This window comes from Onthophagus taurus, chromosome 7 (assembly GCF_036711975.1).
Source record: "Onthophagus taurus isolate NC chromosome 7, IU_Otau_3.0, whole genome shotgun sequence".
Taxonomy (NCBI): domain Eukaryota; kingdom Metazoa; phylum Arthropoda; class Insecta; order Coleoptera; family Scarabaeidae; genus Onthophagus; species Onthophagus taurus.
This window is the reverse complement of record NC_091972.1, coordinates 944397-966182: the sequence shown is the minus strand read 5'-3', so window position 1 is coordinate 966182 and position 21786 is coordinate 944397. Positions and strand designations below refer to the sequence as shown.

Genomic DNA, 21786 nt, shown 5'->3' with positions numbered 1-21786 from the left:
TACATTCAAGAATAAATTTTTCTTGGAAGTCAAGAATAATTTCCCTTAGTGTAGGTCTAGTGTTAGTTCTAGTATTGCACTAGCACTATCACTAGAACTAACACAAGATCTAGAACTAGAATCATTCGGGTTTAGCCGTCTTGAGAGACGTGAGGCTAAATCCGAATGTTTCTTATTCTCAGTCTAGTGTTTGTTCTAGTATTGCACTAGCATTATCACTAGAACTAACACAAGATCTAGAACTAGAATCATTCGGGTTTAGCCGTCTTGAGAAACGTGAGGCTAAATCCGAATGTTTCTTATTCTCAGTCTAGTGTTTGTTCTAGTATTGCACTAGCACTATCACTAGTGATAGTGCTAGAGCAATACTAAAAATTTTATTAAAAATGGATTATTTGTTTTTAATTCTACCGGTTTCGGTTCAATAGTAGAACCATCTTCAGGAACCCTCGAATGTCGTCAATTTATTTTTAAATCTCTTGTGATAGTTAATTTTTTGATACAAAAAATTGATATTCTTCGATGCGATAAGAATATGAGATACTTCATTCGATAATATTTCTATTCTTAAAACAAAAAAATATTTTTGTTTTATGAATATCTTATACTTGTTTCTAAAAAATACATTCAAGAATAAATTTTTCTTGGAAGTCAAGAATAATTTCCCTTAGTATAGGTCTAGTGTTAGTTCTAGTATTGCACTAGCACTATCACTAGAACTAACACAAGACCTAGAACTAGAATCATTCGGGTTTAGCCGTCTTGAGAGACGTGAGGCTAAATCCGAATGTTTCTTATTCTCAGTCTAGTGTTTGTTCTAGTATTGCACTAGCACTATCACTAGAACTAACACGAGACCTAGAACTAGAATCATTCGGGTTTAGCCGTCTTGAGAAACGTGAGGCTAAATCCGAATGTTTCTTATTCTCAGTCTAGTGTTTGTTCTAGTATTGCACTAGCACTATCACTAGAACTAACACGAGACCTAGAACTAGAATCATTCGGGTTTAGCCGTCTTGAGAAACGTGAGGCTAAATCCGAATGTTTCTTATTCTCAGTCTAGTGTTTGTTCTAGTATTGCACTAGCACTATCACTAGTGATAGTGCTAGAGCAATACTAAAAATTTTATTAAAAATGGATTATTTGTTTTTAATTCTACCGGTTTCGGTTCAATAGTAGAACCATCTTCAGGAACCCTCGAATGTCGTCAATTTATTTTTAAATCTCTTGTGATAGTTAATTTTTTGATACAAAAAATTGATATTCTTCGATGCGATAAGAATATGAGATACTTCATTCGATAATATTTCTGTTCTTAAAACAAAAAAATATTTTTGTTTTATGAATATCTTATACTTGTTTCTAAAAAATACATTCAAGAATAAATTTTTCTTGGAAGTCAAGAATAATTTCCCTTAGTATAGGTCTAGTGTTAGTTCTAGTATTGCACTAGCACTATCACTAGAACTAACACAAGACCTAGAACTAGAATCATTCGGGTTTAGCCGTCTTGAGAGACGTGAGGCTAAATCCGAATGTTTCTTATTCTCAGTCTAGTGTTTGTTCTAGTATTGCACTAGCACTATCACTAGAACTAACACAAGACCTAGAACTAGAATCATTCGGGTTTAGCCGTCTTGAGAGACGTGAGGCTAAATCCGAATGTTTCGAGTTCTCAGTCTAGTGTTTGTTCTAGTATTGCACTAGCACTATCACTAGAACTAACACAAGACCTAGAACTAGAATCATTCGGGTTTAGCCGTCTTGAGAGACGTGAGGCTAAATCCGAATGTTTCTTATTCTCAGTCTAGTGTTTGTTCTAGTATTGCACTAGCACTATCACTAGAACTAACACGAGACCTAGAACTAGAATCATTCGGGTTTAGCCGTCTTGAGAAACGTGAGTCTAAATCCGAATGTTTCTTATTCTCAGTCTAGTGTTTGTTCTAGTATTGCACTAGCACTATCACTAGAACTAACACAAGACCTAGAACTAGAATCATTCGGGTTTAGCCGTCTTGAGAAACGTGAGGCTAAATCCGAATGTTTCTTATTCTCAGTCTAGTGTTTGTTCTAGTGTTGCACTAGCACTATCACTAGAACTAACACAAGACCTAGAACTAGAATCATTCGGGTTTAGCCGTCTTGAGAGACGTGAGGCTAAATCCGAATGTTTCTTATTCTCAGTCTAGTGTTTGTTCTAGTATTGCACTAGCACTATCACTAGAACTAACACAAGACCTAGAACTAGAATCATTCGGGTTTAGCCGTCTTGAGAGACGTGAGGCTAAATCCGAATGTTTCGAGTTCTCAGTCTAGTGTTTGTTCTAGTATTGCACTAGCACTATCACTAGAACTAACACAAGACCTAGAACTAGAATCATTCGGGTTTAGCCGTCTTGAGAGACGTGAGGCTAAATCCGAATGTTTCTTATTCTCAGTCTAGTGTTTGTTCTAGTATTGCACTAGCACTATCACTAGAACTAACACGAGACCTAGAACTAGAATCATTCGGGTTTAGCCGTCTTGAGAAACGTGAGGCTAAATCCGAATGTTTCTTATTCTCAGTCTAGTGTTTGTTCTAGTATTGCACTAGCACTATCACTAGAACTAACACAAGACCTAGAACTAGAATCATTCGGGTTTAGCCGTCTTGAGAAACGTGAGGCTAAATCCGAATGTTTCTTATTCTCAGTCTAGTGTTTGTTCTAGTGTTGCACTAGCACTATCACTAGAACTAACACAAGACCTAGAACTAGAATCATTCGGGTTTAGCCGTCTTGAGAGACGTGAGGCTAAATCCGAATGTTTCTTATTCTCAGTCTAGTGTTTGTTCTAGTATTGCACTAGCACTATCACTAGAACTAACACAAGATCTAGAACTAGAATCATTGGGGTTTAGCCGTCTTGAGAAACGTGCCCGAATGTTTCTAGTTGTTTCTAATTGTTATTCAACGTTAGATTGTGGTATATTTTTATTGAACGAAAAGTAGAACTAACACTAGACCTAGAACTAGAAACATTCGGGTTGGGTTGGCTATGGTTATTGCTTTCATATGAAATTCGAGTTATATGTGATGGCTTTTAACGAGTTACTTACTCATCCTCATGCTGTTAAACTTTGTGGAGTCTTAAACATTTTGATGGGCGAAGAACAAACAGTTAATAATTGTTTTAGCAAAAATTTGGAATTCAGATTTGGGCATACTGTGTACATACTGAGTTTATTCCACATTCTTTATAATCTACCCGTTCGTGTACGTTTTTTCCAACACTCCATGTTTTTGAATTGTCCACAGTTGGTTTCGATTATGAATGACCGAGGAAAGGTGTTTGGCTTTTATTCTTTTTATAGAATAATAATAAAAATTTGGTGTTATAATTGTAATATTAGAATATTTAGAAATTCTAATACAAAAACATAACGTAAATGAATTGATAAAATTGAACATAGAACCATATTCGATGCTACTTTTCAACCAATTTCGAATAAAATATTAATGATAGTAATTATAATCTTAATTATGTTCTAAATCTTGTCATCAACTAGACGCAGGTGTAACCCATTAAAGTTTCGACACGAAGATAGAGATAATTTGTTCAATTAACACGACGCGTTCAGTATCGGTGCGTATTTCCTCAAGCGTATATAATTAAGCGAAATAAATAGATGCTGTCGAAGGATCGATGTGTATTGACCGTGTAAACGATGATGATGTGGATCATTGCGCGGAGGTTTATGTAGTTACATTAGACGTACAGAGGACAAGGAAAGCCTCACCTACAATAGGAATGCCGCGGTTTTTGCTCTGCGGTGCTGCCGGCTCGATACACTATTTTTTTAAATTTATTGAATATTTACCATGGCAATGAAGTGTATCTTACAGGAAACCTTGGAACCAATGCGACAGGGAGTACAAATTTATCGGAATGGAGTATTGAGCAGCGGCCGCATTTCTAATAACAAAACGGCCGTAAGGCGACGCCTTTACCACCTCTATACTTGGTTCCCTTTACGTGTGGGATTAAATACATTTTTTCTAAAGTGCGTTTCCCTAGAACGGTTCTGCAGGGTGTGGTTTCGGTATATAAATACACAATGCCTTTGATTTAATTGTCACTGTGAAATCCACCGCAAATACATCAACATGTTTGTAAAACTGGTAAGCAAAGGAACTCACGCACCCTTTGTTCTTCCTAACTCTTATCTACTCAAGTGTTTTTTCATCTTCGGTATCTAATTAGTTTTAAATCAGTTTCCAAACGGTTCCTACAGTTTTAATTGGATTTCGTGAAGAAAAGTGATTATTTTTTATAAATCTTTTAGGCAGTATTCGCTTGTTCATTGGCTTTTGCCGCCGCCGCATGGAATGGACCACTCGCTGGTGGAGTTCCAGCCCATCAATTCCCAGCTGGTGTGAGCCCCGAATCATGCCCAAATTTCCCCAACTGTAATAATCCAGCCGTTGCTGTACAAGCAAATGCCGGAGCTCACGCCGGTGGATGGAACGCAGGTAACAATGGTGCATGGAATGGAGGAAACAATGGCGCATGGAATGGTGGAAACAATGGCGCATGGAACGGCGGCCACAACGGAGGATGGAACGGAGGTAATAATGGAGCATGGAACGGCGGTAACAACGGGGCATGGAACGGCGGCAACAACGGAGGATGGAACGGAGGAAACGAAGGAGGATATACTCCCAATAACGCTTTAGATGCTGGAGAATACACCGGAGATGGAGATTATCGTGGAGAAGGTCTTCAAGAAGCTGGAGCATACGGAGATGGTAACTTTTTTTTAAATTAATTTATTTAATTCTAAAAATGTAATTCTTAGTGAGCCAAGATCAAAGCCAATGGAACAATAATGATGGAGGATGGAACGGTGGACACAATAATGGCGGATGGAACGGAGGATGGAACAACGCCGCTCCAGCTTACAACCAAGGAGCTGGAGCTCAAGTTCCCGCTGGAGTCGATGGTCACTCCTGCCCCAACTATCCATTCTGTCACTAAGTCAAGCCAGACGCCAGCTGACTAAACATGTTGTCGCTTGCTGTGCGACCTTTAGACCTATCATCAAGCACAGCATATCTGTTGTGTTCATATGATCTGTAATATATGTATTTAAAAAAAATTTAAAAACATCAATAAAGACCAAATAGATTAATTCTATTTATACAAAAAAATTAGACAAAACAAAATTTGTGGTGCTGTGTTTATCCCTTAATCTACCATTTATTATATAATATATACTCGCTATTATTTAAGACGCTCTACCTATAAATCCAATATGCACAAGAAGAGGTTCAAATGCTTTTGTAAAAAAATTATAGCCAATAAATCTACTTTAAAAAGACCAATAGTAAATTTATAAAGAAAGCAAATTGATTCCATGCCAAACATTAAAATTTGTGATTAATCCAGATCACAATTAAGATAAGTTATACCAACAACAAACTTGTTTCTTAAAAATTAATAACATCATTTCCTTGTAATTAAACGTTTAAAATAAATAGTAATTCTTCACAAGGTTACAAACTATCCTATAATCTAGATCGATTTACAACCGTTATTAACTCAAATTAGAAACCCAAATTAAATTAAAATGTTTTAAAACGCCATTAAACGGTAGTTTTAAAACTAGATTAATGTTTACCCAATAAAAATTAAAAAAACTAACCAACCTCGCTTCATTGTATAATTTCTTTTAATAATTATTAAATATGACATATTATAAAATAACAAAATTACGCATAATCAACTCTTTTGGAATCCAATACAACAATTAAAGATAGTGGAGAAAATCGTTTAATGTCAATGCAAACGCGTTTTTAGAAGCGCGCGCATTTCGCATCGAAAAAAATTAAAGTTGTCTCGCAATTAAGCGCAACGACAAGCAAACTTGTCCTTATGCCGAGAAAGCTGTTCGATATTTTACAATGTTATGTTTATTCATGCGTATGCATATCGTTCTACATCGGTGCGTGAAACGACCATAACTTTACCTGGCACAAAAGCAAACTTATTTGTTATAATTTGAAGAGATTTTAATCTTAATTAATCTAATTAAAACGTTTTGTTTAAAACTAAAGTTAATCGAACACGAGGGTGATGTGATTAACACATTGAGTTAATTGATAATAAAACTAGTAATAAAATTGTTTCATCCTTACGTCATTAACTTCGGTTCCCTTGAAGCGGATCGACGCAAAAGGTTGCAAAAGGCAATAAAATAAAATAGAAAAAAGTGCATGTTAAGCATGCCGAGGAGCGCCTCGCCTTTCTGTTAAATCATCGATGGTACTTGACATTAAGTAAGGCGTTGATCTAATTTCAGGACAATTTGCTTTACGTAATGGGTTCGTCAAATCGTGCAAGAACCAACACCCTTTATAACCAAATATAACAATAAACGAGGAAGTTATTATTGTCTAGATTTGAATTGTTACCATTCTGGAGTAATTTAAGTTGGAAAGAGCAAATTGCTCAGGAGTTAATAACAATATTGGTATTTAGATTTTCTTTTACTTAAGACAAGAATTATTAACGTTAGGTCAACCATATCTGAATTAATAAGAATAAATTACGAAGAAGTCGTTTTTTAGGAATTCTTTCAGGATTAAAATGATTTATTATCTAAATGCAAAAACTAAATTTAAAAACGTGATAATTTATTGGATTAATTAGTTAAACATAATTACTCAAAATTAATTTCAAAACCAATTAGAACTGTTTAATAACATCATAATCTTAACGATTCATTAAGTGATCTAAAAAAGACTAGTTTTGAACACCTTGAACCATTTATTGTCTAATAAATCATCATGGCTTAGTTTGTTTTTATATTTCTTGTGGTTTCGTTTCATAATTAAAAGAAATATTTTTATAAAAATGTTACAATAAAACTTTACGCTTAGGAAATTTTTGAATAGCTAGAAGCGTTAAAAATAATTATTAAGAGGTAACACTTTTGCTATTTTATTTTCTCTGGCCATGAACACGCCAAAACCTTGGTCGGTTGTCGAAAAGTAAACGTTTAGAACAAAGGATATGTAAAGCAGCCTTTTAAGTTCACTTTTGATAAGAAAAAGTAACAAATATTTTTTGGGTGTGGTAACATATAAATAGACATAAATTCGTCTGTTAAATCATTGCAAAAATCAGTAGCAACTAAATAACATGTTTATCCAATCGGTGAGTTATTGTCGTGTTCCAGTGATAGTTTGGATTACTTTTTGATTCATATCTTATTATTTTTTAAGGCTGTATTAGCTTGCGCTTTGGCTATTGCCTCTGCAGCATGGAACGGCCCGTTAGCTGGGGGACAACCTGCTTCTTCAATCCCCGCAGGAATTAGCCCCGAAGCTTGTCCAAATTACCCAGATTGTTCAAATCCTAATGTTGCTATTGAACCTAACACACCAGTAAAAGGATATAATCAACAATACCAACAACCACAATATAATCAACCGCAATATCAACCACCTCAACAATATCAACCTCAACACCAACCTCAATATCAACCTCAACAACAACCTCAATATCAACCACAATATAATCAAGTTAATCAAGGTAATGAAAAAGCTTTGTTAAGTGGAGAATATACTGGAGATGGTGATTATCGTGGTGAAGGTTTAGCAGAATCTGGTGCTTTTGGCCCAGTTGGTAAGTAGTATAAAATTTAAAGTTTTCCATGATATAAGACTTGTTTGTCTGTTTTAGATAATCCACAAGCCTACGATCAACATAGTTCTCACCAAGGGCGAGCTATTCAACCAAGTCAAGGTTATCATCACGCTCCAGTTCAACAACATCAACCTGCCGCGCAAGTTCCAGCTGGAGTAGATCCTCATTCTTGCCCTAACTATCCTTATTGTAGTTAAATATGTATGTGTGATACTGTGAAAAGACAAATATAAAAATTTAAATGTAATCGATTTTTACTATTAATTTCTTACAATAAACACAGTTCAACTATTAGTGTTTCGTTCTTTCTAACTTGCCCTGTATAAGAACACGTTTAAAAAAACCATGATATGGCCAGAAGGAAAAGGGCTGCTATGTCATTTTGGGCAGCATTTGCTCTGTATTCCAGTAAGCTTTTGTCGAAACGAAAAACTAATTTTTTTGTTTTTCGGCCATATTTCAAAAACTAAAACGGCTAGATTCAAAATCTTAGTTGAAAAATGATGAGCTCTAAGATACGCAACTTTGCCCCCATTTAACCATTTCTGTATGTATGTATGTAGGAAAGCGGAGGGTATGCTAAAACGCACACAGCACCTAGGCCCCAACGGGCCCCTTGTACATCCTCCTACACTGTCTCCGGCTACATCAACCAGCCTAAGGAATTTCCGAAAGCTAGGATACAGCTCAGAGGTGTGTTCCTGATGCCATCTGTGGTCTGCCATTCCTCTCCGAAGTCTCTCATTCTGAGGTCTTGCAGAGTGGGGCATTCACACAAGATGTGTCGGACCGTCTCCTCGCTCTCTTTACAGAGGCGACAGAGAGGACTAACAGCAAGCTTAAGGTTATAAAGATGCTTGTTTACCTTACAGTGACCCGTGACGAGTCCCGTTACAGTTCGTAGAGCGTTTCTACCAAGCCTTACGAAAGACAAGGCTGCCTCTGCTGAAGGATAATGTAATACTTCCTTAGACAGATGGCAACCCTTAACCCTATCCCACCAGTTCATGAACTTTTTGTGGGTAAAATCTTTAATTATCTCAATCTGAGTTGATAAGGACGGAGCGATTATCGGTTCAGGCGAACATGGCGCTCGCTTGGCAGCCCTTTTGGCAAGCCTATCAGCGTGCTTGTTACCTGAACAAGTCGAGTGTGCTTTTATCCATTGAAGTATGACACAGTTATGCACTGCGGCCTTCTCCAATGTCAGATGACAACCCATAACAAGTCCTGAGGTAATTGTTATTCTACTCAGGGCTAAAATAGCTTGTCTACTGTCAGTATAAATTGTAAAAGTCTTACCTACCAAGTTAGATCTGACAATAACGTCAGCGGCAAGTTGTATGGCGATTAACTCCGCCTGTATGACGGTGGTACTTATATCTAAAGGTTCAGATACGTGGAGTCGGAGATCGTACGAGAAGACTCCGGCTCCAGCTCCTTCCCGTCTCTTTGAACCATCAGTGTAGATTTTAAGGCTGTTTTTTTACCTCTACTTCTGTGGAGCTTGGGTGGGTGAGATATTTCTTCGTAAAAATGTGTTGTAGGGGTGTAAAGTCCGTTACACACTCCAGAATTGGTGAGTAATCCACCATTTCATTCCAGAGATTGGCATTTTTACTATTTCTCTCACCCATTAGAATTCCTGCTGCTCGCAGTCGAGTCATGGTCACCAATGCCACCTCTTGGATGAACAAATGAAGTGGCGTTAGGTTTAACATGTTTTCCATGGCTGCAGTGGGGGTAGTCCGCAGCGCACCTGTAACGTACAAACACGCAAGTCTCTGTACTTTATTAAGTGCAGTAGTGGATGTAGACTGTAGGGTCTTTGACCACCATATGTAAGCATAGGTCGGATTACAGCCGTGTAAATCCAGAGGGCATTTCTGGGTGACAAACCCCATGTCTTACCTATAGCCCTCCGGCATTGACCGAATGCAACGTACGCTTTTTTTACTCTATTATCTAGGTGGGCTCTCCATGTCATTTTATTGTCAAGTGTGATACCCAGATATTTAACTTCTTTTGACAATACCAATGGAGTATCAGCAAGAGATGGCATTCTGGGATTGCCAACCTTCCTCATCCGTGTGAAAAGAATCAACTCTGTCTTCTTAGGATTCACAGAAAGTCTTTGTTCGTCACACCAAGTCTCTATCAGTTTGAGAGCTACTTGCATCCTGTCAAACAGCACGTTTATATACTTGCCTTTGACGAGAATGGTTAAATCATCTGCGTAACCAACTGTGATAAAGTTGGCTTCGGCGAGGCGGTTCAAGAGGCTATCCAGGGTGAGGTTCCACAAAAGTGGGGATAGTACACCCCCTTGTGGACAGCCTCGAGTAACTCCTCCTTGAAGACTGACATCGCCAGCCCTAAGCTTAACTATCCTATGTTTAAGAGTGTTCTCAATCCAACCACAAAGAGCCGGTGGAACATTATGCTCTAACAAGGCATCGTTAATACCAGAGAAAGTTGTTTTATCAAAAGCTCCCTCTATATCTACGAAAACCCCCAGGGCGGACTTCTTTAGGTCCAGCGCCCCACCAACAAAGCTGGTTACTGAGTGAAGAGCCTTTAGTGTGGACTTGCCCTGAGTGTAAGCGTGTTGATTAGGATTTACTGGTTTAGTTGGAAGACAGAAATCTCTAATATAGCGATCACACAGTCTCTCCAGAGTTTTCAAAAGAAAGGAGGAGAGACTGATTGGTCTAAACGATTTCGGTGTGAAATAATCAAGCTTACCCGGTTTTGGTATGAAGTTCACTGTGACCTCACGCCACCGACTGGGTATATAGCGCAGCGCCAGGCATGCCTGGAAGATTTTCACCAGGTGAGGTACTAAATCCTCCAGACCCCATTGTAAAAGGGCTGGTATAATACCATCTGGTCCTGGTGTCTTGAACGGCGAGAAACTGTTGATGGCCCACCGTATTTTATCCTCCCTGCAGATCTCTTCGGCTGAAATCCAATCATCTGCAGTAGGTTCATGGTTGGTGTCCTGTTGTATTTGTACGGAACTTCCGGAACCTGAAAAATGCACCTCCATTAATAAATGAAGACTCTCCAAAAGGTTGTCGGTATAAGAACCGTCAGCCTTTTTTAGTAAGCCAATTCGTCGTTCAGGGTCTGAAGCCAGAACCCTACCATTTCTGTATCTCTTATGGTTTCTGAGATCCCAATGGTGGGGGTCGAATTTGAATTACCCTGTATAGTAACCATAGTTACGAAACTACTGTGCACTTGTATTATCTCACATAAAATGCAACATAGCTTAATAGTATAGGCATTGGGTAATTTTGCAAAGGAAAATTTACCCTTTATGACAACCCTGAGTTTTCGGAAGTCTTAAGAGACGCACGGCTAAACCCGAATATTTCTAGTTCTAGATCTTGTGTTAGCTCTAGTGATAGTGCTAGTGCAAAACTAGAACTATCACTAGACCTAGAACTAGAAAGATTAATCCAAAGCATTTTGTTTCCAATTCATTTTGATAACTGGAAAGCTCTCATCACTAAATTCTTCACAACTTCCTGCGCTACTCTCAGAATCTGTTACAAAAAAATTAAAAAGTAGAGAATAAATTTTCAAACAACCCGTCTTCACTTACAGGATCCTTCATATGAATACTGGCATCTTTCAAACCGTAAAATTTACGAGAATCGAGATAAAAGTGATAAAATTGCGCTAGAAACAAAGAAGTTTTTTGAAATTAACTTAAAAAAGCGATAATAACGTGTTAATTTCCACAAACGAATTTTAAGCGCCATTCACGTTACACGTGCTACAAGAATGTATTAATACAAATTCCATATAATTATATCCCGCCCATTGCAAAAACTGTGCAAATGGCAAAACCTTATGCGCCGATATGTAAATGAGACGGTTTATTTTGTGCATACAAATTGAAAGGTTACGATCTGCACGGAGACTTGAATCTGTATTTCTTATTCAGGTTGAACTGATATGGGAGGGTGTTGATAAGGTTATTAAATAAATACGATAATTTATGATTATTAACGTAAGCCTTTTTAGATAACAAATTGAGTGGTGAAATTACGTAAATTGAATAAACACGAAAATTTTATTGCTTTTCTCAAGAAATAAGTTTCTTGAAGTCTTCACCTTGGTACGCCGCCGGAAGATTGTCCGGATTGGTGCCATTGCGCTCTTTTACCTTGACTTTATGACGACGAATTCTTCGCGTCTGCCGATGATATTGAACATTAAATTTGGGTAACCGGGGCCAAAGTAGAGGCGTGGTTTTAGTATATAAAGAAAACGTCCACACGCAAAAACACAGTTGTATTTTCGTACACATTAGTACAATATGTTCACTAAATTGGTAAGAATCTTCATTATAAATAGTTTTAAATTTAATTCCTTAATTGTTTTAGACCACATTAGCTTGCGTTTTGGCTGTTGCCAATTGCGCATGGAATGGTCCGTTAGCTGGGGGAGCTCCAGCTTCTTCCGTCCCAGCAGGAATTAGTGAAGCTGCTTGTCCGAATTATCCGCATTGCACTAATCCTAGTGTAGCCGTTGAACCAAATTCTCCTGCTCAACCTCAATCTCAATATCAACAGTACCAACCTCAATACCAGCAACCACAATATCAATCTCATCAACCCCAATACCAACCTCAACAACAATATCAATCCCAACCTCAACAACAATATCAACCCCAACCTCAATATCAATCTCAACCACAACAATATCAACCCCAACCACAACAATATCAACAGCAACCACAACAAAATCAATATAATTCGGGAAATCACAATGAAAACGCTTTGTTAAGTGGGGAATACACTGGAGATGGAGATTATCGCGGTGAAGGATTAGCTGAATCTGGTGCTTTTGGACCAGTTGGTAACGCAAAATAACTCTTTACTGTCTCTTCAGAATAAAATTTTTTAATTCATTTTCTTTAGATGATCCAAAATCATATGATGCAACCCCAGCTCCCCAAATGGCTTATCAACCAACGCCAGCTTATAACCCTGCTGGATATCAACAACAAGGATACAACAATGCCCCAGAACATGCTCAACCTAACAACGTTCCAGCAGGTTTAGATCCTAGTTATTGCCCAAATTATCCTTTCTGCCATTAAGAGATAAATAATTGTATACTTTACTAATTAAGTAGAGAAACATTACTAAAATGTACTGATATGTAAATTTGAAATTAAATTATTCAATTTTTTTTGTATATATTATTTTCTTATTATTTACGCCTATCAATTCTCTTATTAAAGAAAGTGTAGCAAACAGGATTTTTGTAACCTTGTGTTTCAATACATTCTTATTTATCACTTTCATATAATCCGGATAAATTTTTCAAGGACACTATAAAATCATTGATCTCAGAAATGGTGTAAGTATTTATTACTTATTATTTATCTTATTCCTTATTTATTAGTTATTGATTAGTTACTCTCTTTAATGGATATGCTCCAATGCTGCAGTAACGACAAAAACCCTATGTTATGATTGATCCTTATAACCAAGAACCTGATTAAATTAAGAAATAATGGTGCTTAAATAAGAAAATTGGTTTACTAAAGTAATGAAAATGATCCAACATTAAATTTTAAATTAAATATTTTTCAACATTGGAATATAGGCAACTCATGTTACTAATACTGCTATTTTTTTTTAACAAATGCAAATAAAGATGTTTTCATCCTTTTCTTAAAGCCATAACTCAACGTCAACGTCAACAACAATATAACCTACAAATTTCTCTTAATCTTGAAAATTTGGATTAATTTAAACCATTTCGTCTCCTTTTTGAAGAATGGAATCGGCAAATGCACATAGAAAAATGTTAACAGCTGCGGTTTCGACAACCTTATTATCCATGGGTGTTGATGCAGCTGATAGAGATGTTTTGGAAAGTTATACGGAGATGATGCAGTGCTGTAAGAAACCAAATGGTTCGTTTCAACTGTAACCTTTATTAATATTGCTTTATTTAGTTTTAGTAGAAGTTGGTTATTTGACTAAAAATTACTGTGAACTCTGTGGCAGAACGGAACCAACCATAGCAGATGTAATTTTAGGCTTTGTTGATATGGGTATGTCAATTTCTTTATATAAAATTAAGTTTTGTTTGCTTAAATAATTTGTGTTAGGTTTTGATGTGTCTGGTCTTGAACAGTTTAGTAAAAAACTTAAAATAAATCCATTACCTTCTTTGCAACCACAACAAATTCCAAAACAATTCAATATGTTACAAGCAGGAACAAAATTGCCTTTACCACATAATATTCCACAGCATTACCCACAATTTCCAGATCCACATGCTTATATTAGAACACCGGTAAGTAAAATGTTTTTAAATTTTTTTTTTGATAAAATTATTCAATATTTTTAGACACATAAACAACCTGTAATCGATTATGAAGCAATTCGTGAAAAATATGCTGTTCAAAAGAAAGATATGGAAAGAGCTTTAACAAAGTTTTTGGCAAAAACAAGTCAAATTCATAATCTATTTGATAGTGATGAAGCTAACATGTATCCGTGTAGGATAAAATTTATTTTTCTAGTTTAAATTGTAGTTAAATGATGTGATTTTAGTGATTGCTTGTAAACCACAATTTCCGCCTTACTTGAATGCCTTGCTTCCGCAAGATCAAATTTTTGATCCCGAAGATTTAGAATATGATCCAAAAGCACAAGAAGAACAGTCTCCCCCGAAAAAGAGGCTCAAACAGGATCAAAAACCTTCGGAAGTTGCTCCAGAACCGGAGGAAGAAGTTGTTGAAGTTAGAGAAGAACCTAAAGTTGAAGAAAACACTAGTTCACAAAGTTTTGATATTGATAATCCTTATTTGGCTGCCACCAAACTTCCAGCAAAAGGAGAATAATATTTTGATGTTAGATTTATTAAAAATTAAAAACGATTATTTTTTTTTATTTAATACATACAGTTGATAATTATTTGCTTCTCTTATAGGCCCCATACACCTGCAAACAAATTACGCAACAATCACTGTTTTGCGAAAATTGTGTAATGTATGGTGTTGGTTGATACGTTGCGCAACTGGTTGCAGAAACTTAAAATTGTTTGAAATTAGTTGCGCAATCAATTGCATTGCGTATGGGGTTTGTGCGACACACTGTGCAATAACGACAGTTTCTTTTCACATGTGTTAGTAGAAGATAGTTATATTGTTTCTCTCAATATTGTGTCTTGTTTTTGTACGTCGCACAGAAGCGAATTAGTTAAAAATCTTGGCCAAAAAGATATTTTTGTCAATTTTTTACTTCAATATTGGTGGAAATTAAAAAATATCTATACAATTAACAAGGATGAAGTATTTTAATATACTGCGATTTTATTTAATTGTATCTACCTATATTTTTATATCTTTCATATCTTTTTCATCGTTAAAATGTTTGCAACTCACACAACTTGAAACATTTTTTCAGACATTTTTACAAAAATTTGGTATATCTACCAATCTTCTCTAAAGTTCTCCATTTCCAAGATAATCACTGTTTAATGGCACTTTGCAGAATTTGATTATGCTCAGTAAACATTAGTTGGCGTTGAAAATGATTTTATTTGGTCAAACACTAGACTAACACCGTCAATTGGCATTAATACTAGAGTATTGGCATTAATACTAGAGTATTGGCATTAATACTAGAGTATTGGCATTAACACTAGAGTATTGGCATTAATACTAGAGTATTGGCATTAATACTAGAGTATAGGCATTAATACTAGAGTATTAATGCTAATTGACAGTGTAAATTATTATAGAAAAACGAAAATAAACTTTACCATCTTAATAACTTACTATAAAAACTTTACCCATCTGTATTGGCATAAATACTAGAGCATTGGCGTTAATACTAGTGTATTGGCATTAATACTAGAGTATTGGCATTAATACTAGAGTATAGGCATTAATACTAGAGTATTAATGCTAATTGACAGTGTAAATTATTATAGAAAAACGAAAATAAACTTTACCATCTTAATAACTTACTATAAAAACTTTACCCATCTGTATTGGCATAAATACTAGAGCATTGGCGTTAATACTAGTGTATTGGCATTAATACTAGAGTATTGGCATTAATACTAGAGTATTAATGCTAATTGACAGTGTAAATTATTATAGAAAAACGAAAATAAACTTTACCATCTTAATAACTTACTATAAAAACTTTACCCATCTGTATTGGCATTAATACTAGTGTATTGGCATTAATACTAGTGTATTGGCATTAATACTAGAGTATTGGCATTAACACTAGAGTATTGGCATTAATACTAGAGTATTGGCATTAATACTAGAGTATTAATGCTAATTGACAGTGTAAATTATTATAGAAAAACGAAAATAAACTTTACCATCTTAATAACTTACTATAAAAACTTTACCCATCTGTATTGGCATTAATACTAGAGTATTGGCATTAATACTAGTGTATTGGCATTAATACTAGAGTATTGGCATTAATACTAGAGTATTGGCATTAACACTAGAGTATTGGCATTAATACTAGAGTATTGGCATTAATACTAGAGTATTAATGCTAATTGACAGTGTAAATTATTATAGAAAAACGAAAATAAACTTTACCATCTTAATAACTTACTATAAAAACTTTACCCATCTGTATTGGCATTAATACTAGAGTATTGGCATTAATACTAGTGTATTGGCATTAATACTAGAGTATTGGCATTAATACTAGAGTATTGGCATTAATACTAGAGTATTGGCATTAACACTAGAGTATTAATGCTAATTGACAGTGTAAATTATTATAGAAAAACGAAAATAAACTTTACCATCTTAATAACTTACTATAAAAACTTTACCCATCTGTATTGGCATTAATACTAGTGTATTGGCATTAATACTAGAGTATTGGCATTAATACTAGAGTATTAATGCTAATTGACAGTGTAAATTATTATAGAAAAACGAAAATAAACTTTACCATCTTAATAACTTACTATAAAAACTTTACCCATCTGTATTGGCATTAATACTAGTGTATTGGCATTAATACTAGAGTATTGGCATTAATACTAGAGTATTAATGCTAATTGACAGTGTAAATTATTATAGAAAAACGAAAATAAACTTTACCATCTTAATAACTTACTATAAAAACTTTACCCATCTGTATTGGCATTAATACTAGTGTATTGGCATTAATACTAGAGTATTGGCATTAATACTAGAGTATTAATGCTAATTGACAGTGTAAATTATTATAGAAAAACGAAAATAAACTTTACCATCTTAATAACTTACTATAAAAACTTTACCCATCTGTATTGGCATTAATACTAGTGTATTGGCATTAATACTAGAGTATTGGCATTAATACTAGAGTATTAATGCTAATTGACAGTGTAAATTATTATAGAAAAACGAAAATAAACTTTACCATCTTAATAGCTTACTATAAAAACTTTACCCATCTGTATTGGCATTAATACTAGAGTATTGGCATTAATACTAGTGTATTGGCATTAATACTAGAGTATTGGCATTAATACTAGAGTATTGGCATTAATACTAGAGTATTGGCATTAACACTAGAGTATTAATGCTAATTGACAGTGTAAATTATTATAGAAAAACGAAAATAAACTTTACCAGCTTAATAACTTACTATAAAAACTTTACCCATCTGTATTGGCATTAATACTAGAGTATTGGCATTAATACTAGTGTATTGGCATTAATACTAGAGTATTGGCATTAATACTAGAGTATTGGCATTAATACTAGAGTATTAATGCTAATTGACAGTGTAAATTATTATAGAAAAACGAAAATAAACTTTACCATCTTAATAACTTACTATAAAAACTTTACCCATCTGTATTGGCATTAATACTAGTGTATTGGCATTAATACTAGAGTATTGGCATTAATACTAGAGTATTGGCATTAATACTAGAGTATTAATGCTAATTGACAGTGTAAATTATTATAGAAAAACGAAAATAAACTTTACCATCTTAATAGCTTACTATAAAAACTTTACCCATCTGTATTGGCATTAATACTAGAGTATTGGCATTAATACTAGTGTATTGGCATTAATACTAGAGTATTGGCATTAATACTAGAGTATTGGCATTAATACTAGAGTATTGGCATTAACACTAGAGTATTAATGCTAATTGACAGTGTAAATTATTATAGAAAAACGAAAATAAACTTTACCATCTTAATAACTTACTATAAAAACTTTACCCATCTGTATTGGCATTAATACTAGTGTATTGGCATTAATACTAGAGTATTGGCATTAACACTAGAGTATTGGCATTAATACTAGAGTATTGGCATTAATACTAGAGTATTAATGCTAATTGACAGTGTAAATTATTATAGAAAAGCGAAAATAAACTTTACCATCTTAATAACTTACTATAAAAACTTTACCCATCTGTATTGGCATTAATACTAGAGTATTGGCATTAATACTAGTGTATTGGCATTAATACTAGAGTATTGGCATTAATACTAGAGTATTGGCATTAATACTAGAGTATTAATGCTAATTGACAGTGTAAATTATTATAGAAAAACGAAAATAAACTTTACCATCTTAATAACTTACTATAAAAACTTTACCCATCTGTATTGGCATTAATACTAGTGTATTGGCATTAATACTAGAGTATTGGCATTAATACTAGAGTATTGGCATTAATACTAGAGTATTGGCATTAACACTAGAGTATTAATGCTAATTGACAGTGTAAATTATTATAGAAAAACGAAAATAAACTTTACCATCTTAATAGCTTACTATAAAAACTTTACCCATCTGTATTGGCATTAATACTAGAGTATTGGCATTAATACTAGTGTATTGGCATTAATACTAGAGTATTGGCATTAATACTAGAGTATTGGCATTAATACTAGAGTATTGGCATTAACACTAGAGTATTAATGCTAATTGACAGTGTAAATTATTATAGAAAAACGAAAATAAACTTTACCATCTTAATAACTTACTATAAAAACTTTACCCATCTGTATTGGCATTAATACTAGTGTATTGGCATTAATACTAGAGTATTGGCATTAACACTAGAGTATTGGCATTAATACTAGAGTATTGGCATTAATACTAGAGTATTAATGCTAATTGACAGTGTAAATTATTATAGAAAAGCGAAAATAAACTTTACCATCTTAATAACTTACTATAAAAACTTTACCCATCTGTATTGGCATTAATACTAGAGTATTGGCATTAATACTAGTGTATTGGCATTAATACTAGAGTATTGGCATTAATACTAGAGTATTGGCATTAATACTAGAGTATTAATGCTAATTGACAGTGTAAATTATTATAGAAAAACGAAAATAAACTTTACCATCTTAATAACTTACTATAAAAACTTTACCCATCTGTATTGGCATTAATACTAGAGTATTGGCATTAATACTAGTGTATTGGCATTAATACTAGAGTATTGGCATTAATACTAGAGTATTGGCATTAATACTAGAGTATTGGCATTAACACTAGAGTATTAATGCTAATTGACAGTGTAAATTATTATAGAAAAACGAAAATAAACTTTACCATCTTAATAACTTACTATAAAAACTTTACCCATCTGTATCTTCGTTCTTATTAACAAGTGGACTAATGTAAATTGGGATAAATCGTAATAATTTAAGCTCGTAATATTAAGCTCTGTGTCCCATTAGTAACCAACCAGCCTGTATAAGACTTATGGTTAATATTTTTCAAGGAAAAAATCTTACAAATAATAAATTGAATTGACACAATAACAACTTTCAATATTTTACAGAAAACTCAGTGTGTTAATTCAATTTTTAATTTCTTTCTAGAAAATTATTAACTTTAGAACGCTAACATCTCATACTAAAATTAATTAGTGTTTTAGATAATAAATTGTAATTTTGGTAAGAAACTTTTTTGTGTCCATAAAAATCTATATTATCAATTTAATGGTGAAAAAGTGTTCCTTTATGTTTATTTTCTAACTGCAAATGCGCTCCCCAAACAAACAGCACATAGCAGAATTATGATTTTTTTTCGAACTTTATACACTCACTATAATAAAAATTTATTGAGGTAAAACCGCACAATACCGCAAGAATTTCTAGCAAAATCTACAATAGTAGGCCTTATACTACAACATGTATACAATATTACTTTTGAACAATGTTAAACAATTTATTTTTTGCCCATCTAAATATCGTAAAATGAATTATTTTCCCAATTTAAACATATGATGTAATCAAACAATATTACAAAAAAACTAATATGCGAATTGTTGCTTTCTGTATATTATACAATTCGACTTACCACCAGCAATAGGTTCTATGATAAATTTTCGAAATATATAAAAAAAAAGTGTAAAGGAAAAAATTAATTAAAAACCACAATTTTTACCGACGTGTTATCTAGGTGGTAACTGTTTACTAAACAATCAATTAACAACTAAACTATTTTGGCGGCGATTGTTACAATAATTATAAATAAGGTGTTTCAAGGCATCTTTCTCAATCTTATTCCTTAAATTTTTCCAATTTTGGCCATGATTTTTAAAAAATTCGCCTGTGTGCATCGTTACGAAACTACTGTGCACATAAAATGCAACATAGCTTAATAGTACTTATGACAACCCTGAGTTTTCGGCCGTCTTAAGAGACGCACAGCTAAACCCGAATGTTTCTAGTTCTAGTGTTAGTTCTATTTTTCGTTCAATAAAAGTTTACCACAATCTAATGCTGAATAACAAATAAAACTGGAACTAACGCTAGACATAGATCTGGAAACATTCGGATTTAGCCACACGTCTCTCAAGAGGGCTAAACCCGAATGATTTTAGTTCTAGGTCTTGTGTTAGCTCTAGTGCTAGTGCAAAACTAGAACTAGAAACATTGGAATTTAGAATTCATTTAGAACGTCTTTCAAAACGGCTAAACCCGAATGATTCTAGGTCTGGTGTTAGTTCTAGTGATAGTGCTAGTCTAAAACTAGACCTAACACTAGACCTAGAACTAGAAACGTTTGGGTTTAACTAGGTCTAGTGTTAGTTCTAGTTTTAGTGCAATAAAAATATGCAACATTGTGATATCTGATATCCACTGTCACTAGAAGTAACATTAGAACTAGAAACATTCAGCTTTAGGCGTTTTAAGGGACGCCCAGCTAAACGGAATGTTTCTACTTCTAGGTCTAGTGTTAGCCTAGTTTTATTTGTTATTCATCACTAGATTATTGTATATTTTTATTGAGCTATAAGGCACACTGTCTTCCCCGTATCAATATAACGGATTGATACGGGGAAGACATCGAGGTTTTACTGTAATGTAAATTTATATTGACATGTTGCATTTTATGTAGGACACCTGCAAACAACGGCTAAATATAATATACAGTGTGTCCCCGGATAGGTGAAACGACTCTTATAAAATGTAAAATTTTGTCTATACTAATTCCCAGTAAACAAATTTGCGTTTCAGAAACATTTCTGATACATATTATTGAAACATGAAATGTTTCTTCGACATATTTCTGAAACATAGGTGAAACGTGTCTGAAACTGCTAATGTCCGGCCCTTTTTATGTTTCATTGAAACGTTTCTATTGAAATGTTTCTGCAACATACAGTTGACAATTACGGTACATTACTAAAATGTTTCAATAACGGTTTTGAATTATTTCTGAAATGTTTTAACATTCCTTAAGGAATGTTACGTAAGGTTAGTTTTGTTTACAAACATTAATTATAGCGTGAAGTTTTCTTTTGAACTGTCAATTAAACCGTGAAGGAATGTTACTTAAGGTTAGTTCTGTTTACAAACATTAATTATAGCGTGAAGTTTTCTTTAGTAATTAGTAATGCCAATTATAGCGTGAAGTTTTCTTTTGAAATGCCAATTACACCGTGAAGGAATGTTAAGTAAGGTTAGTTTTGTTTACAAACATTAATTATAGCGTGAAGTTTTCTTTAGTAATTAGTAATGCCAATTATAGCGTGAAGTTTTCTTTTGAAATGCCAATTACACCGTGAAGGAATGTTAAGTAAGGTTAGTTTTG

General features: G+C 34.1%; 3 protein-coding genes across 4 annotated transcripts; all 3 read left to right on the top strand.

Annotated features, from left to right (window-relative positions):
- The first annotated feature begins 4064 nt into the window (after nt 1–4064).
- LOC111429516 (uncharacterized) lies at nt 4065–5363 on the top strand. The gene is made up of 3 exons (XM_023065450.2): nt 4065–4164; nt 4329–4791; nt 4842–5363. The coding sequence occupies exons 1-3, from the start codon at nt 4150–4152 to the stop codon at nt 5018–5020; spliced, it is 657 nt and encodes a 218-aa protein (XP_022921218.1). The 5' UTR covers nt 4065–4149; the 3' UTR covers nt 5021–5363.
- Nucleotides 5364–7028: 1665 nt separating this feature from the next.
- Nucleotides 7029–12909, top strand: LOC111429518 (transcription factor SPT20 homolog). The gene is made up of 5 exons (XM_023065453.2): nt 7029–7201; nt 7270–7672; nt 7730–7887; nt 12091–12565; nt 12628–12909. The coding sequence occupies exons 1-5, from the start codon at nt 7187–7189 to the stop codon at nt 12807–12809; spliced, it is 1233 nt and encodes a 410-aa protein (XP_022921221.2). The 5' UTR covers nt 7029–7186; the 3' UTR covers nt 12810–12909.
- Nucleotides 12910–12981: 72 nt separating this feature from the next.
- Nucleotides 12982–14607, top strand: LOC111429507 (transcription initiation factor TFIID subunit 8-like). Of its 2 annotated transcripts, XM_071197813.1 has the most exons (6): nt 12982–13072; nt 13396–13619; nt 13677–13775; nt 13833–14020; nt 14075–14225; nt 14281–14607. In XM_071197813.1, the coding sequence occupies exons 2-6, from the start codon at nt 13496–13498 to the stop codon at nt 14568–14570; spliced, it is 852 nt and encodes a 283-aa protein (XP_071053914.1). In that variant the 5' UTR covers nt 12982–13072; nt 13396–13495; the 3' UTR covers nt 14571–14607. The 2 variants fall into 2 exon arrangements, with proteins under 2 accessions (XP_071053914.1, XP_022921206.1); XM_023065438.2 differs by lacking the exon at nt 12982–13072 and having other exon boundaries at nt 13129–13619.
- The last annotated feature ends 7179 nt before the right edge of the window (nt 14608–21786 follow it).

What these genes read in the sequence shown, in the direction of transcription:
- LOC111429516 (XM_023065450.2), top strand. An exon ending in AGCTGGAGCATACGGAGATG is followed by an intron (nt 4,792 to 4,841) that starts GTAACTTTTTTT and finishes TGTAATTCTTAG; the next exon opens with TGAGCCAAGATCAAAGCCAA.
- LOC111429518 (XM_023065453.2), top strand. An exon ending in TGGTGCTTTTGGCCCAGTTG is followed by an intron (nt 7,673 to 7,729) that starts GTAAGTAGTATA and finishes TGTCTGTTTTAG; the next exon opens with ATAATCCACAAGCCTACGAT. An exon ending in TGGTGCTTTTGGACCAGTTG is followed by an intron (nt 12,566 to 12,627) that starts GTAACGCAAAAT and finishes CATTTTCTTTAG; the next exon opens with ATGATCCAAAATCATATGAT.
- LOC111429507 (XM_071197813.1), top strand. Translation starts at nt 13,496, where the DNA reads ATGGAATCGGCAAATGCACATAGAAAAATGTTAACAGCTGCGGTTTCG. An exon ending in ATGCTTATATTAGAACACCG is followed by an intron (nt 14,021 to 14,074) that starts GTAAGTAAAATG and finishes CAATATTTTTAG; the next exon opens with ACACATAAACAACCTGTAAT. An exon ending in TGAAGCTAACATGTATCCGT is followed by an intron (nt 14,226 to 14,280) that starts GTAGGATAAAAT and finishes ATGTGATTTTAG; the next exon opens with TGATTGCTTGTAAACCACAA.